We start from the raw sequence: 17257 nt of genomic DNA on the forward strand, positions 1-17257 counted from the left end.
ATGTATGTGCTCAAATACTAAGAGAATTAGGATTTGGGGCACAAAATGGAAGTTGTGATGTATATAAGCAGCTGGCAATTAGTGTCACTCCTTAAAGTAATTTACAGTGGCCTGTGAGGCACAAGAAGGAACGTAGCACAACTTTAAGTATGTATAAAGTTTTAGATTGGATATCCTATGTTTATTTGAAATGTGAAACTTGCACAGTTATTTATGCCACAGATGAGTCGTTGCATCTAGTAAAAAAAAAAAAAACAACAACTTGAAATCCTGAAAGAAGTCGATCTTCAAATTAATTCTCTATTTCCATGTTGTTAGCCTATGAGACAGTACTCCGGCCTCCTGCTGCAACACACCGTGACTGCAGGAGTTATGTTTATGAAAAAATGGACCAGTATATCAAATTAAATAGAATGTATGCACCAGGGAATATTATCCTGGAGTACTTGTCAATGGCGTGGGTGTCGATCCGCATGCTGACGTATCTCTGGTTTTTCCTCCTGCCCGAGCCCCTCTCGGACCCCAGTGCTAGGTGCACCATCATTCTGTCCTGCTTGTCCCCATTCTCAGACACGTAGTGCCCCAGCTCATTCACGTCACCATCATTGTAGCTGCCGTCCACCATCATGGGCCGGGGCTGAGGAAGGCTGCATGTACAGGGGAGCTGTGGACACAGGCAAGGGCAGAGATTGGGGAGTTATGTCCAGGTAGGCACAGACAGCCCTTTATTCCCTGTGAAAGCAGTGGGGAGACGAGCCTGGGGAACTAAGATGGCTGGGATATAGAAAGAACAGTGAGAGTTATTTCACATCTGCCAGACACAGTGTAATCACAGAGAGAGCAAAGCTGTCTGTGGGAAAGTTCCTTTGGTTTAAGCACAGGTATCAGGGCAAAAATAAAGGTGGGACCTATACATAGAAGCTGAGAAAGTCAGAGAAGGCAGAGGGGAATTCCAAGGAGAAGTGTATTCAGGTTTGCCCCATTTGAAGAGAGGAGCCTAGGCTGAAATTTTGGGCAGGTAGTTATAATTTAAGGTTAAAAGGCAAAAGGGGGGAAATAGGACCACTGTGTAGAAGTCTAGGGCTATATGTGGAGGGAAATATTGCCCTCAGATCCCAGTGAAAGTACACCTAACTGTTATGTTGGGTGCCTGTAGCACATCTTTATAACCAGGAATGTCTCACTGCTGGTATCTTTTTGCAAACACCATATTTTCCCAGAGCAGACGAGGGCAACACACTGTAGGTGCAAACTTCTGAACATCTCCAGACGTTTGCCACACTTTTCTCAAGGGCATAAAACTGCATCTGAGGTGGCGAAACTCACCTTATCCCGGAGTTTCCTCTCCTTCCGCTCTTGCACTGTGGTCAGGTAATTCACTGCTGCGTACTCCAGCACTGACAGGAAGACGAACACAAAGCTGACCCACAGGTAAATGTCCACTGCTTTGATGTAGGAAACGCGGGGCATGGAGGCGTTCACCCCAGTGATGATGGTAGACATGGTCAGCACGGTGGTGATCCCTGGGAACACAACAGCAGAGGGATCCTGTAAGGTTTCTTCAACCTAAACTCTTCATCACCATTTCCTGACATCTGACCTGACCTTTTCACGTTGGTGTGGTGGGTTTCGCTGCCTGGGGACGGTCTTTCTTACTTGGGTTTCTTTTCTTTTCTGTGAGAACACCTCTAATTCTGATTCTCCACACCACTGCCTCCATCCTATGGCAGGCAGCAGAGCTTTAAGCCTGGACTACCTGTGTCCCATTGTCAGGTACAGGACAGTCCCATGGAAAGCACGAAAGTCACAGCTTCTAGTTCAGCTCCTTCAGCTGCTGCTTCCACCAGGTTCCCCAAGCCTGGTGTGCTCCATCTGCCCCAGGATGTGCTGTTTCATGGGAAGTAACCAGTCAGCTCCCACTCTTGGAGCATGTCTTCCTCTCAGGGACTAATGTGGCCCACAGGGCAATGCTGCCATGAATTACTCTGTGAGTGAGTGCAATGAACCCACTAGGAAGGGCATGAGCCTCCTATGACAGGGGCTAATAATTATGGCACGTTAATGATCCTCTTGAAAGTTGAAATGAGATATTTCAGCGGGGCAAAAAGATGTACTTCTGACTGACAAAGAAAGGACAGGGAACACAGATTGTTCTATACCTCGATGTCTTTCTTGTAGTGAGGAGCCCAAAACTGAATGCAGTGCTCAAGATGCTGCCTCAGCAGTGCCATGTAACAGAGGGACAATCACCAACCTGCTCCCGCTGGCTGCACTATTTTTGTTATGCGCCAAGATGCTGTTGGCCTTCTTGGCCATCCAGGCACATTGTTGATTCCCATTAATCTTGCTGTCAACCAATGCACCCAAATTCTTTTCTTTCACACAAACTTCCAGCCACCCTGCCCAAAGCCTTTGGTGATGCTTGGAGTTGCTGTGATGAAAATACAAGACCCAGCACTTGGTCTTGTTAAAGCTCATTCAAATTGGCCTTAGTCCATTAAAACAGCCTGTCCAGATCCCTCTGAAGGGCCCTTCTACTCTCAGGCAGATTGATGCCTCCTTCCAGTTTGGTGTCACCTGCAAACTTACTGAGGGTGCACTCAATCTCCTCATCCAGGGATAAAGATATTAAACAGGACAGGCCCCAATACCAGCCCCTGGAGAATGCCACTATTGACCAATAACCAGCTAGAATTAATTAAGTTCACCACCACTCTCTGGTCATCTAGCCAGTTCTTTTTCCAGCAAATAGTGTAGCTGTCCAAGCCACAGGCTGCCAGCTTCTGAAGGAGAATGCTGTGGGAGACAAAGTCAAAGGCTTTGCTAGAGTCTAGGTAGGTTACATCCACAGCCTGTCCCTCATCCCTCAGGTGGAGGTGGGTCACTCAGGTATAGGAGATCAGGTTGGTCAAGCAGGACCTGCCTTTTATGAACTCATGCAGGCTGCACCTGAATCCCCAGTTGTCCTGCACTTGCATTGCACTCTGGAGATTATTTACTCCACTCTGCTGAGTACTGTAAGGATATTGTTTGCTACAGTAAATTTCACAGTGTTTAAACCACTGATTAGAGGAGCCCCAGGAATTATTAAATCCTATCTAATTGCAAATCAGAATAAAACCAGAAATGACAGAGAATAGAATAAAAACCAAGGCATCAATGCTCTGAACTCTCTCAGACAATTCCCTGCATGAGCAAAATTAGTATACAGTATTGTTAACTACAGCCGTGAAGCGGGTGAGGATAACGTCAGCCCTGAAGCCCTGGGGAAAAGTCTATAAAGAGACCCATAAAACATGGAACAGAAACTAAGTTAAAGGGAAATAAATCTGAAGCCCTGCAAACTAAACTTCTAGAACAGTTAAATGAGTTATGGAACACAGCATTAACCCTAGACATACCCAGAGCAATGATGCACCCTCTACCTACTAGCATTATTTTGAGCCTAATTGAGGCATTCCAGAAGCAAGGTAGCAGTGAAGGAAAGGATCACATTTTAGCTCCTCTGGTGCCAGGCTCAGAAAGAAACAAACTCCTTAAGGAAGTATTGCAAGGACAGAAGTAGGAACCAGTGGTGCGCAGAAACGACAGGGTCTGCCTGTTTGAGCAAAAGCTTATCAGTAAGTAATAATAGTCTATTTCTATATGCATCTATATATATATGTGTGTATGAGTGTATGCATAGATATATACATTAATTTCAACTGCTCCTTAGGAAAAATTAGTGACATCTTCTTAATAAATACAACAGAACAAATGTTAATGTCAACATAACCATATGCCATGAAGCTGAGCATGAGATCTGGATGGCAAAGAGTTAAATTTAGTGTTTTGAATGGAGTGAGTGTTGTTTGCCAAACTGCCACAGCCAATTTATGGCTCCCAGACAAGAAACACATGTTGGCTACTTGCTTGCAATTTTAAACTGCCATGAAAAATGTTTCTGATTTCAATGTCTTAAATGGACAACTTTGGCAACTGATCCTCCAGTTCAAACATCAATCTCCAACCCTGGTAAGAACAGGGAGGTTACAGTATGTATGTTTCTCACAACTCCTGCACTTTCTAATTCAGAATTACTGAAATACTGCAATAATCTATTCCTGTAGAGACGCAGGGTGGAATTTTTAAGACCAATTAACTTGGAAAAATAGCAAACTATCTCTTTTTATCACAACGGTTTGTGCTGTTCATGCTGAACTCTGAACAGTTTTACCCCCACAAGATGTGAAATTGCACCAACATAATATTACACTCTAACTGGAGGAGCAGCCCCTCAAAGGGCGAGGAGAGCAGCAACAGTGCAACTAATTCAACTGCTTTTCAAGAGAGAGAACAGCAATACTCTGTATAGACAACAGTCCCTTTGCCTTTCATTTGGATAGTCAGTCAAATAAGCCAAGAAAATAAACACCACCACTGAAGCCAGCTATGTGAAGCAAAATGTACAGTTAGTGCACAATAGATTTTTTTTTTTTTACTTTTTAACAGGCTAGGTAACCATCTCAGAATCTCCCACCCAGAACAAGTTTTTATTTTCTCTTTATTTTCTCAAGATGACAAAAGCATGATGTTTATGTTGTTGTTTGAGACATTAGTAATGCTACACTTTCTAAACCAGTGATCAGACAACTTGGGAGCGGCCATGAACCCATGCTCATGAGTATAACAGGAATATGGGAATCAAGTCTAAGATTGCCTAAAGACAATCACCTTGTGGACCTATAAACAGAGGTCCTTAGCAAATTGCCCCTTGAGCTCTCCAAGATAGTACTGGACTGTGATCCCGAATGTCCCTCTGTGATACTTCTTAGGACAGATCTTTCCAAGATCAAAGCTTGTTCACAAGTGAACACCACCGAGGGAGGAGGATGAGTAGTTCACCAATGGGGAAGTGTTTGGGCACACAGCTGAGTTTAGAAATCCCCCACTACCCTGCAGTCACGTGACCCTTGCTATTCTTGAGTCTTTAATTAAGTTACTCTTTCGATTGTAGCAAATTCAGTTGAGTGATGGTTTTAAACTGGCTGATGATAAAGTCCAGATAAAATGATGTTAAGGATCATAGAATCTAACTTGTGATTCAGATAAAATTATTAAAAAATCCTGAATTGCTGCTAAATCTAATCTATACAAAGATCTATTCATGACAGTGTGTTTGCGACCCAGAAAGCCAGCCACATACTGGGCTGCATCAAAAGACCTGCAGTAAGCAGACCAAGGGAGGTGGCTCTCTATTCTTCTCTCATGAAACTTGATCTGGAATACTGTGCTCAGGTTTGAAGCCCCTCAACATTAGAAGGAATGGAACTGTTTGAGTGGGTCCAGAGGAGGACCACAATGATGATGATCAGGGGACCAGAGCTCCTCTGTCATGAAGAGAGGCTTAGAGAGTTGGACTGTTCAGCCTGGAGAAAGAGCTCCAGGGAGACCTTGAAGTGGCCTTCCAGTACCTAAAGGGGGCCCTACAGGAAACAAAGGGACTTTTTACATGGTCCAGTAGTGACTAAAAGATGGTAGATTTAGATTGGATATTAGAATGAAATTCTCAGAGCATAAGAATTTCCCTCTGGGGAAATGAGGCACAAGAACAAGTTGCCCAGAAAAGCTGTGGATTCGCCATCCCTAAGTGTTCAAGGCCAGGTTGGATGGGGCAGACTGATCTGGTGGGTGGCAGCCCAGCCCAGAAAGGTGAAGGGGTGGATATAAATAATATTTAAGATCCCTTCCAACCCAATCCATTCTATGATTCTACAATTCTATGATTACATGATTCTACTATTCTATGTCTCTGTGCTTATGCATCATGTAAACATGAAGGACTGAATTCACAGGAGTATTCAGAAAAGTTCTCCCGAACTCAGTGCCTTCATCTCAAAAAGCCACAACACAAATGTTTTAGTTCCCTCTGAACAGTACCTCATAGCTATGGATGGTGATTCTAAACAGACATGTGGCCCATTGCCATATCTTTCAGTGGAGGGGAAACAGAAATGCTAAACATAATTTTAATAAATAAAACTCTGAGATATGCTCCCTGGAACAAATGGAATCAAACTTGGGCTTCAAGTCTGCAAAATATACAAACGACACTTTGCTAAAGGCAAATAATCTTCTTCAGAATATTTATGTCAACAACATAACTGCACTCCCATGGTGGTTTCTCTGGTATACAGCTTCATCTGTCAAAACATGTTTAAGAAGGGATGCTGTATCCCTCACATGAGTCTTTAATCTTATTTAACAAGTTGAAAACAAGTAAGCTTGGCTTACTGTTTTACCTCCACACTCTCTTCTAGAAAAACTCAATAAACTGAAATGTTGTCACAGCTGCTAGCTGTGTTTTTCATCTTCTTACTCCCTTGAAGTCTCTGAAGGATACTGGTACTTCATCTCTCTGTGTCCCGGGTATCTGTTCAACAGCAATAGAAGCATAGCATGACACTTGATCCCATGTGCAACTACCGCTTATCAGAGCAGGGAAGACAATTTATTTGGCACTGCAGGGCAAATGGAGAGAGGTCTAGTCCTCATCACAGGGGGAATGTGTGGCATAGATCATTTCTGTGCCTCAAGATTATGTAGGGACAACACAGAAACAGTGCATGGCACAGGTGATTTTGTCTTGATGGTCAAAGCCGTAATTGCATACAACTACCCCTTAAGTGTATCGACTACAAGATTACTTTTTACCTAAAGGAACTCTGGCAGGAACTGCTCGACGGTCAATCCAGAAGGACACCCAGGACAGCATAACCATGAGAGTGGCAGGGAAGTAGGTTTGGAGCAAGAAGAAGAAGATGTGTCGACGCAAGGTGAAGTTGATGTAGAGACGATTGTACCATCCTGCAGAATAGGGAGAAGAAAAAAGGGAAGTCACGCCACCACCAAACTTCTTTCAGATAGGTGTTATATCAGTGGAATAGCACCATATTCGCTTTTAGGAAAAAGAATGAGAAGGCACAGATCACTGCAGTTTACAGAAAAGACTCCTTACTGAGCCATCACTGTCAAAACACCTCTCAAGATCACATCTTCCAGAGAAGATACTACAACTTGTACGTTAGGGACTGAAATTCACATTAAAGTTCAGTATGCTCTTGTAGAGTTGTTGTCTTTCCAGATTATCTAGTCTAAAGAAAGTGTGGGGGATACTTGGCACCTTGTAGGAGCCATGGTATGGAAGAGGAGCAAGTCTAGATGTACCCTAGGGGACCTTTCAATGAACAAACCTCAGCAAATCCACAGCCCTTTCCCCTGGCCTCTGCCGTGGTTCTAGTACCCACCTGTGCTGCTGTAAAAGGCAAGTTTTGTGGTAGTGTGGAACTCCTGGATCAGAAACTGAGACAGCGATATCCTCTCATCTGTTTTTAGGGAATCATTTCCATTCTTCCAGTAGAGCATGAGGTCATCTTCGGTGTATGCATCTAGGGAAGCAGAGCAAGCCTCAGTTCAGTGCAGCGAGCCAGCTACCACAGCCCAAGTTGTACACGCATACCTTCAAGGTTACATGTGAGCTCCCAGCTGAAAGGGACAATGCCAGCATTTGACTGAGATCTGCAATGCTAGTGAGCATGGATGCAGCAGAGAGCAGACAAGCTCACTGTCACAGTGCTCAGTCCTGATGACTTTTTGTAAAACTTTTTGTTTCTCTTACCATCATTTCACACATATAACCATCATCTCAGGTTACCTGCCATATGAGAACTTGAAAAATTGTCCCTTTTAGTTATCCTAGGCTCAGAAGTGAAGGAGACTTAGAAGAAAGAGGGTAACAGGAGGAACAGGCTTTTATCAACAGTACGTGCAAGACATGCAAGAGGGCAAACTCTTGAGTAAACCTTCTGTCTGTAACGCACATATGAACATTACAGGTTTTGTTTTTTTAATGAATATGAAAATATAGTAATGTTGATCCTTTCAGATGGGCTTTAATAATAGGTCTTTCCAGACAGAGAGGAAAAAAAAACAAACAAATAACTTTATTGAAAGACAATTAAGATTGTAATTCTGTACATCAGATTTAAGAAGGAGAAGAAACAACTCTTAAAAAGCTATAAGTTTAAAATGTAGTGGTACAAAATGCAGGACAATTTCACGTAAATCATACCTGGAACAAAGGAGCTGCCTGTGGGTGCAAGCTGGGTTTATTACTCACGGGTGTAAGGAACACCAAGGGAAGGTGATTGGTTTGACAGCTCCGTTGTGGTTCCTACACCACAGATGAGCAGATGTGCATGAGAAAGGCACAGAGCCATTTGTTTCTGTGTTTAAGAGCTGCCGTGCAGGAAAGTACCTGGGGAAGTGGGTGCTGCTGCACACCTGCTATCTGCAGGCAAGAAAGCCAGCATTCTCTGGGGATGGGATGGCAGCAGGGCAGCCCAGCTGTATTTTGGAGACTGTGGCAAAACAGCACTCACAGCTAGCATTTGGAAACACTGCCTTGCTGCAAACACCATCTAATTCAAGTTAAAAATTACAGGCAGGGAATTTTTCTCAGTGCTGACTATACTTGCAGCTCTCATGAATGTAGCAGTTGCTGGCTGATATAATTAAACACCATTTGGGTGCCCACTGGGCACAGCACTCAGCTTCCCTATGCTTCCACTTACTTACAGCTTTCAATCTCCAGGGAACACGTCTGTGTGTCCAGGGGAAAGCGACTAAAATCCATGTTGCACATCGCTGTTACTGTCACTCTAGGAACAATAAAAATCACCTCATTAAAAGCTTGGCTTCATGTGTGACTGAAAAATAGTAAAGCTGCAAGATGTTTTTGAACAATTGGTCACTGAAAGCCTTTAGTTAAAGCCATTCCAATGAACTTAAAGCTATTTCTTCTTCCTAGAAAATCAGCATTAGGAAAGGTGGCTAGAGTTCGGTCGTAACGAATTGCTACCAGAGGACACAACCACTGGAGAAGAAAATGGGAAAGAACAGGGAGGACGCTTTTTCCCCTCTGCTGTCAGATCTCTGCAGAGGTCTGTGCTTTCAGCACCTACTTTGCACAACAGAGTAATTCGGGTTTGTCAAAGCCCAGTGCCATGCAGGATGCAGGCAGTTTTCTCCCTGCACCGTGACTTCCGTCTGCTCAGTGAAAGTCAGATGGCTGTCCATGGGTGTCAGCCAGCAGAGGGCTCAGGCACCGCCTCCTGTTAGGACTGGAGCTGGTGCACAGTTAAGACCACTGAAATGCTCTGCCTCATACATCAAAAACCCCGGTCTTGCAATACTCTGATTACATCATTTATAATAGCATAGATTTGTGTTTGCACTGGAAGCATCCCTAAGTCTTTACTCAACTGGCCTGAGCTCTACGGAAATAAATGAAAATAAAAACGTAAATCGCAATATGGAAAGAATTAATGAATTACAACAGGATTAAAGCCTGACAGACAACTGTCACCTAATGATAAAATTAAGATGCAACCTCTTATGTTAGTGCACCTTGTGGATTTCTGGATTCATGTTGCTTTCCTATCTGGATTTTATCTTAGAGTGAACCTGCTTAGCTCAGACTTCCTGTGTAGGTGCCAGTGAGGTCTACAGTGTTTTCCAAGAAGAGAGAAGACATCTGGTAAGAGTTTTAAAAAGACAGACACTGGGGAAAAAATAAAATACACAGGCAAAGGAATTCAGCAAAGACTGTCAGTTGGCAAAGACATCTTTGTTTTTAAGTATTCATATTTCTCTTCCAAACATGAAGTACTCCAGGCTGCGTTCACCACTGAATAAAATAATGCAGTGCTATCATCTTGCTATTCAAGATGCCACATCCAGCCTTGCCTTGAATGCCTCCAGAGATTGGACATCCACAACCCCTCTGGGCAACCTGTTCCAGTGCGTCACCACCTTCTGAGTGAAAAAAGAATGCATTACCTATCTCCTGTTTGGCTTATTTATTATGTGTTTTGCTATTTCATTGCTATGGTGCTGATGTTGACTTTCTTGCATCAGAATATCGTATAGCCATTTTCTCTCTCATAGGTTTTTACGGGTCATTTAGCAACACTTGTTTTGTAACCAAATGGAGCTGCAGGCATGAAGAAGCAGCCCTAATTTTAGTTTCTTTTGGAGAGTGACAGATGCTCCTCAGTTAGCCTCTCCAAACATGAAAGTAGCAGCTAGGAAGGAAAAAAACCCTGTTTTAATAACCTTCAGTCTCGTGATCAATAATGTTCAACCCCTTTGTGAGACACCTGATTTATGTTTGAAACTTGAGATCACTGCTGCAAAAAAAAAAAAAAAAAGGGAAGGGAAAGGAAAGGGATGGAACAGAAACTTCCTAGAACTAAGCTTCAGTACTACTTGCTCCACTTACCCAGTGCCCCCCAGTTGCTCACCCTGGACACATAAGCATTTTTTCTTATGATAAAAGAGGAGTACTATTCCTCCTGACTTCAGTAGCTAGCCAATACATTCACATTTTTAATTTATTTTTTTTTAGTGTGAAGTCATGCAAAAAATGAGATATAGGAATCAATTATACCGCATTCTGTCTCATACCACTAATGGTTCATGCCAACCAAATGCAGTTTTACCTGAGGCTATAAAGTACCTTCCCATCTGGCTGGACCCGCAGCATGACATTGTCAGTGGTGGTGTCATGGATGAAGGAACGCTTGGAGTGGACAAAGAACATGTCAGGAACCCAGATCTTCTTCACCAGCCTGCCATCAAATGTCATGCTTTGGTTGTTTGTGCTGGGGAAGGACAACCTCTCATCTTTCCAGTAGTGTCTCAGATAAAGCGTCATGGTGAAGTCCTGCAACAAAAAGGTTTGTGTCACAATCTATGCCTCATCAGCATAGCAGTGATTTCTTCTCTCTAGTACAAACTGCACCTTATGAAGTTCACGAGGGCACATCCATTCTCTACGACACAGAGAACTGAGTTAATGCGTTCAGAAATCACAGACAAATCATCCAGTAGCAAATTTCCCTTTGAAATTCAAACCTTTGCATTTTGGTGTCTTGAGTCACTCAAGGGACTGAAAAGCAGATACACCGAGGCAGCTGTTGGCAATGAGCACTACCAACAATTTAACCCCTCGTCCCTTATGATGCTGCATTTCTGGAGCTGAGAACAACTGCTCCTGCAGCTGCTACAGCAATTTTCTTGTCCTGGACAGCTAGAGGAGCTGTTTCCACCTTACCAATTATATGGTAGGATAAGAAGGACAGAGACTCAGTAATGAATGAAATCAGCCTGTGCAGAGTGCCAGCACCAGTTCCACACACTCCTGAAATACTACCTGAACACCAACATGAAGGTTCAGAGTGGACTCACAGTGCCTTCCACTGGTGCCCAGCACACAGTAGGAGTGTCAACTGATATTGAGCCAAAAATGGGCCCTGGAGAAACTTCTGTCCTCTGAAAACTCACCCCTTCTTGTGACTACACACTGTGTAGTAAACTCACTGAAAGGGTTGACCTTTCCTCTGAAGTGAGGGGACATTGAAACATTGGGTATTCCTGATCTCATGGTACTGCTGCCACATGACAAGTATGCTCTCACCCCTGTAGCTCTCAGTATGGATTCTGGCTAGGATCAGTCTCTCTCTTGACCACTTCAGAGTGTGGCCAAAGTGCAATCTTGTCAGCAAAATATCAAAGCACCCTAAACCTAACACAGTAATTGGTCTCCTCAGAGCTGTTAAGTGCTACCACTTCTTAAGAAGAATGTAAAAACTCAAATCCTTTGAGGCAGTTTTGGCAGTGTTCGATCACTTTGTCTTTCTTAGAGAAAAGAAAATGTCAGATTAACTTCTATTTGCTTCAAGACATTTAAAGGGATGAAACAGTGAGGTCAGTAGAAGTCTCAGTAGAAGTAATTGCCAGCAGATTCACTTCAAACAAAATACCCAGGAGACTGCAGTCTCCATCTGAGGAGGAATTCAAACCCAAAAGCCAGAGCCCCAAGTAGCCTGCTCTATTTCATCCTGCTCTCAGAAGGGGTTTGGACTAGGTGCTTTCCAGAAGTCCAGTCCAGCCTCAGCTCTTCTGTGACACTTACCATATCCACCTCAGAAATGCTGTCCAGACTTTCAACTTGGACATCCACTCCTACAGGAATTGCAGGACCTAAAAAAAAAAAAAAAGAAAAGAAAAGAAAAAGCTTGAGGAACTATAAGCCTGGTGGGATAAAGTTTCCACATCTTACAAATTAAATCAAATGTTCAGTCTGGAATAGAAACAACAGTAAAATAATTGAAGGTAGAAGCAACTGGAATTCATAACAAAAGCCTCCTAATAATAATCTTAATTGCTGTGAGAATGACCTAATACTTTCTCCTTTTATTGTTACATTCCACATCTCTTCAAAACTTAAAAGTAAAGCCTTCAGTGTTGGAGGCTGATGCTCATCAGACAGACGCCAGCAGAGCTCCTATGTGCACAGAGTAGCAGTGGTACAACTAAGGGGATGTGAGAGATTTACTCCAGATTTTCCCTCACTTTCTCTGCCCACCTCTCAGGCTAATACCTGAGAACTGCCCTGTGCATTTGGCTCTCACACCACTTGCTGCTTGGCTGTGGAGAGGACAGAGTGTTGGGTAGGACTACGCCGCAGGACACAAGGTGTGTGCCACGAAACTGAGGGCTCCTGAGGTCTGACTGTCACATCCCATAACTGGGATTTGGATATATATATTTTTTGCCCTCCAGACTTCAACTAGCCTCTCACATACCTCTGGCAATTACAGTGCAGGAGATCTGTGAAAATAAATAATGCTCACGTTAGTGAGCTGCTATGAAACTGAAACCTTTTTAAATTAATTGAACATGCTGGTATTTGGTATATTGAGCATTTAGCAATAAAACCTACTTTCATGAGAGTATATAATGGTATCCTGGATTTGAATGACCATCTGTCAGCCAGAAAGGGTAGATAAATTTCATCGTTCTCTAATCCACAGGCTGAAAGAAAGCATGTTCGTCTTCATCCTGTTCCCTTAAAGCTTCGTGGCTGTACTGTACAGCAACCAAAACTGTGAGCAAGCATTAGCACACAGCAGTGAAAACATCTTCTTTGGTGTTAAAAGTGAAACAGCCTAGTCAGCAAGCATGGTACGTGATTTGACTATGTGCACAAATTGCCACAGTAAGCTGCATCTGTAGAATTCCCCCATCATCCAGGAATACATGCAAAGTGTATTTGGAGATATTATCAGAAGAAAGCATCACTGATTATCAGGAATATTACACTGCTTTTAATCATATCTCAATGGTTTCAACCAAGCTGTTCTTCCAAGGAAGAAGGCCATTTCACTGCACAACTATCCCCCCAGGCATGCTGTGAATTTACAACAAAAACAGATGAGAGAAAGAGAAGCCTCTGCTTGTCAGTCTGCTTGTTGACCCAACTAAATGGTACAGTATAATGAAGTGATGGTGCAAAACTGGAACAGCGACAAATGTGTAGATTGTGTACCTCCAAAACCTGGTCTCATGCTGAAGTCATGGTCATCTATTCGTAGCAGCTGTTCTGACTTTGTCAGTGGAGATTTGGTGATGTCAGGGCTTCGCTTTAGGATTGGACTACTAGGAAGAGAGAAACACAGCTATGAGTCCTGCACAGTGCCTGTGAGAGATCCTGACCCACTTCACTCTAGTCTGAAAACCAGAACCAACTCAAGTTAATCTTCCCATTAAGCCGTAGCCCTGTGAATGTTAGCAGTGCTTGGCAAAATGACCCCCACGCTCACTAAGGAGCACTTAAGCATCTGTGATAATTCTGACACACTGAGAAAACATTTGTTTTGTGAGTTTTTGTCTTGGTAAAGTTATCTGTGCTTATGACACAGTTTGAATCATCCAAATATATGTCCAAGAAAAAATTACATGCACGGGTAAATGAGGAAAAGGAAATAAGGAGCAAATTTTCTGACATTGATTTCTGACAGGACACGAGGCCAGGAATTAGGGAAACAATATACGAAATAAGCTACTGGCTGTTGTCCAAGAACAAAATGGAGACAGGCTGGGAACCAGGCCAGGAGGCAGGCCATCCCGTAACTGGGGATAAACTCAATTAGCTCCTGCTCCAGTTTTCTAACAAAGATAAAAAGGAACATTAAAGACTAGAGATTCTGAGGTGGTCCCTGCAGAAGTTGTTGGAGGCACAGAGGATGCTCTGCTCCTCTTCCAAATCCATCTCTGAGGGTGAAAAGCACTATTTGACTCCCCAGCACCTTGGCCAGGACAGGAGCTGCAGCAGATCTTCTCAGCAATACCATGCTAGCGAAGCCTTGCTGCACTCTGAGCAGCCATACAACAGCTGTTAGGGCAGCAGGAAAGCTCAAAACAGGAGAGAAGGTTTTGCTGTTTCTTCATCTGTAAGAAGATGATATGCTCCAAGAGGCATTTATTTTACTAGGCAGAAGACAAGTTCACAATAGATCAAAGAGACACCGAACAACAAAGAAACTTGACAGGGAATATTTTCTTGTGATAAAACTCTTCCTAAATTAGGTTGCTTAACCATGCTGTACTTCTCAGAGGCCCACAGTCAGCTGTACCACAAGATATCAACACAACAATCTCCTAACAGAACCTGAACTGCAAAATATCTTTGAAAGATGCTCAGTCTCAATAATTTCTAGGAGTGACAAGTAGCCTACATGTATTGGTATATTCTCCAAGATGTTACTTATCCCTAAGGGCACTTTAAAATGTGGGCCTTGCTTCTACTTTAAATTTCTTCCATTCAACCCCTTCCCACAGCACTCTGCTCCTATAAGGAAAGTGACTACCTGAATAAGAAGCCTACAAGCCAAAATAATTTATCTCTCCATTAACAGTGATTATACTATGTTTTTTCCTGCTTTAACAAAAAGCACATTTCCCAAATATTGAGTTGTTCCTATATGTAATGCCATAAGACAGAAAAACAGAGCAGTAATAACAGGATAGCAGAGTCCCAGGCTGCAAGCAAATGAAGATAAGCCACGGATACAGAAACAAAGGGAAAACATCTGCTTACCCTTAGAAGGCCTCAGCTAGGCAGGGATCACTAGCAAGACACCCTTACCTCCATTGCTGACCCTCAAACAAGGTCTGGGATGGATCCTGGCTCCACCCCTTCTAGTCACTCAGGTGTATTGCTTTCACCTGAGCTCCCCTGGGTTGGCCCTGCCTTCCCACCAGGTCCTCTATCACTGGTTCAGGTTGTGACTTAGCATTTCTACTACACTACAGTTCTTCCTACTTGTCGGCATCCAGAAAGAAGTAAGTAAAAGGAGTAAAGTAACAGGAATAGGGTACAAGAAAATAACACAGAAGTGTATAATATTGAAAGGTTTGCCTAGGAACCTCAGTTGTCAGGCATCAACACAGGAGAAAAGGCATTAGCTGGGTATCAGACAAGAGGTAATGCTGAGCTGTGGAAAGACCCATGGGATTGCAAATATGCATTAGGGAAGGTTTATACCCAGCTGAGACAGGGGAGTGTTATTACCAGCTTGCTAGCAAAGCTTCAGACATTTGCGAGCAGTCTTGGTCACTGATGCTCAGAACAGGACTTTCTCCCTGATATGGACAATGGAAAGGGTGTGCAGTGTGATGGAGAGTCACGGAGACTGGCTCCACAGGAAGGGAAGGTACAGGGCTCTGTAGGTGAGTCAGCAGAGGGTGAAAGGAACAGACAAAACTGCAATGTCAGCAATGAACAACTGGTACAGAGTGGTTCGGATCTAATTAGGGGCAGAGTTAATGTCTCTAACCAATGGAGCAGGAAGGCTCTGCTTCCCTAAAGGCAGGGCTGGAGAGGATGTTTCTCTTGTCTGTAGCAGGGAGATGGTCCTTTTAGTTACTAGGGGTGAGATCTGGTCACTGCAAAGTCCCTCTCCCTCCTAGGTTTTTAGGGACTGCTCATTGGTCCTCCCACTTCACACAAGGTGGTAAGCACATTCCCTTGCTCCTTTCTTTTGTATGCACTTACATGTGATATATTTTGTGGGATTACTCATTCTGAAGTTCAGTCCCCATGCCTTGGGACCTCGCACCTGGTGACCATGCCTTTACTCACATGCATTTGGCATGTTTCCTCGGTAGGGTATGGCCTACATTATTGGGAATGATTGGCCAATCCTACAATTACTTGCCTCTCCACTAAGATTTATATTTTTTGTAAGCTTCACTAGCAATTGTTTCACGGGTTTTATCATCCTGTTCGAAACACTGAATAACAGCACATGATATTTCTTCACGTTTCTATTTTAAGCAACTTGCTCAGAAAAAGTCTTCCACATTAAATGAGAATCTGAGGCACCAGCTCCCCAGTTTTTGATCTATTTATTATGGATATGTAATTCATTTGCATTATGCTACTGTCTACTGCTAAGGTTTAGTCATATCTCCTGAGTGTACATCCAATACTTCATGGATGCTTGAATCCACCATATAACCATTCTGGCCTTTGTCACATTTGCCAGCTTCCTAAAACAGTTTCATTTGAAATATAAGGAGGATATTTTTTAGAACTACATTTCTAAACTTCATAGAGATTTCTTCTGTTAAGTTTCCTTCTATATTTGCAGGAATGGCAATACTGGGGGACTTTTTGCATTCTCAATATTTATTCCCATTTTTTATAGTTGTAAGGGGGTTTATTTTTCCTGCTACTGAACTCAATGTCTCAATTTTGAACCATGTCTGTGATACCAGGAATCACTTTTGCTTATCTTAGCTTTTTGGCCGTGTCCTCGTTACAGTGGTTCATTTAAAAAACTTGAAAACTCCAATGTAAGTACGAAACCAGAAAAGTATGTAATATAAGTATGAAGTGGAAAAATATTTTAGCACTGAGTTGTGATTTTTTTTTCATAAGAAATGTGAGAAGATATCAAAGGTTTTATTCATTTTAGATAAAGTTGTTAAACCAACAGGTTTTACTTTGTTTTAGATGAAAGAATGAGGATTTAATTTTGTTATTTCTGTTGGTGGTTTTTTTCCCTTCAATTTCTATTTTCCCTTCAAATTTTCTGTTTTCAACTAGGTGAAGAGGGACAGATATACAATCAGAATCGAAAGGTGAAAGCACTTTTATTCCACCAGCAACGTGCAGAAAGCATGATTAAACTTAAAGACTTCTCTTCTTGGGAGATTAATGCTATAAAATGTAGGTTTTTATTCCAACTCTACTATTTTGTTTTGTTTTCATACTCTTTACTAAAATACAGAAAGTCAAAATATCTTTCAACTAGGACGGTTGGTTTGTTGTGATTCTGTTAGATCCATTTAAAACGAAGATGGGGGA

At 42.7% G+C, this 17257-nt stretch overlaps 1 protein-coding gene across 3 annotated transcripts in view; it reads right to left on the reverse strand.

Moving 5' to 3' along the window:
• Nucleotides 1-376: 376 nt before the first annotated feature.
• Nucleotides 377-17257, reverse strand: part of LOC136045217 (gamma-aminobutyric acid receptor subunit rho-1) — a 28548-nt gene continuing 11667 nt past the window's right edge. For 2 of the 3 annotated variants that reach the window (XM_065731020.1, XM_065731019.1), the window contains 8 exons: nucleotides 13433-13539; nucleotides 12017-12084; nucleotides 10542-10765; nucleotides 8617-8699; nucleotides 7287-7427; nucleotides 6694-6846; nucleotides 1327-1523; nucleotides 377-664 (listed from right to left, as the gene is read on the reverse strand). In XM_065731020.1, coding sequence (XP_065587092.1) covers nucleotides 377-664; nucleotides 1327-1523; nucleotides 6694-6846; nucleotides 7287-7427; nucleotides 8617-8699; nucleotides 10542-10765; nucleotides 12017-12084; nucleotides 13433-13539 — 1261 coding nt within the window. Of the gene's footprint in view, nucleotides 665-1326; nucleotides 1524-6693; nucleotides 6847-7286; nucleotides 7428-8616; nucleotides 8700-10541; nucleotides 10766-12016; nucleotides 12085-13432; nucleotides 13543-17257 lie in introns of all 3 variants that reach the window. The other variant, XM_065731017.1, reaches the window with a different exon arrangement.

This window comes from Cyrtonyx montezumae, unplaced genomic scaffold, assembly GCF_038088225.1.
Source record: "Cyrtonyx montezumae isolate F1298 unplaced genomic scaffold, pur_monq_1.0 scaffold_13, whole genome shotgun sequence".
Taxonomy (NCBI): domain Eukaryota; kingdom Metazoa; phylum Chordata; class Aves; order Galliformes; family Odontophoridae; genus Cyrtonyx; species Cyrtonyx montezumae.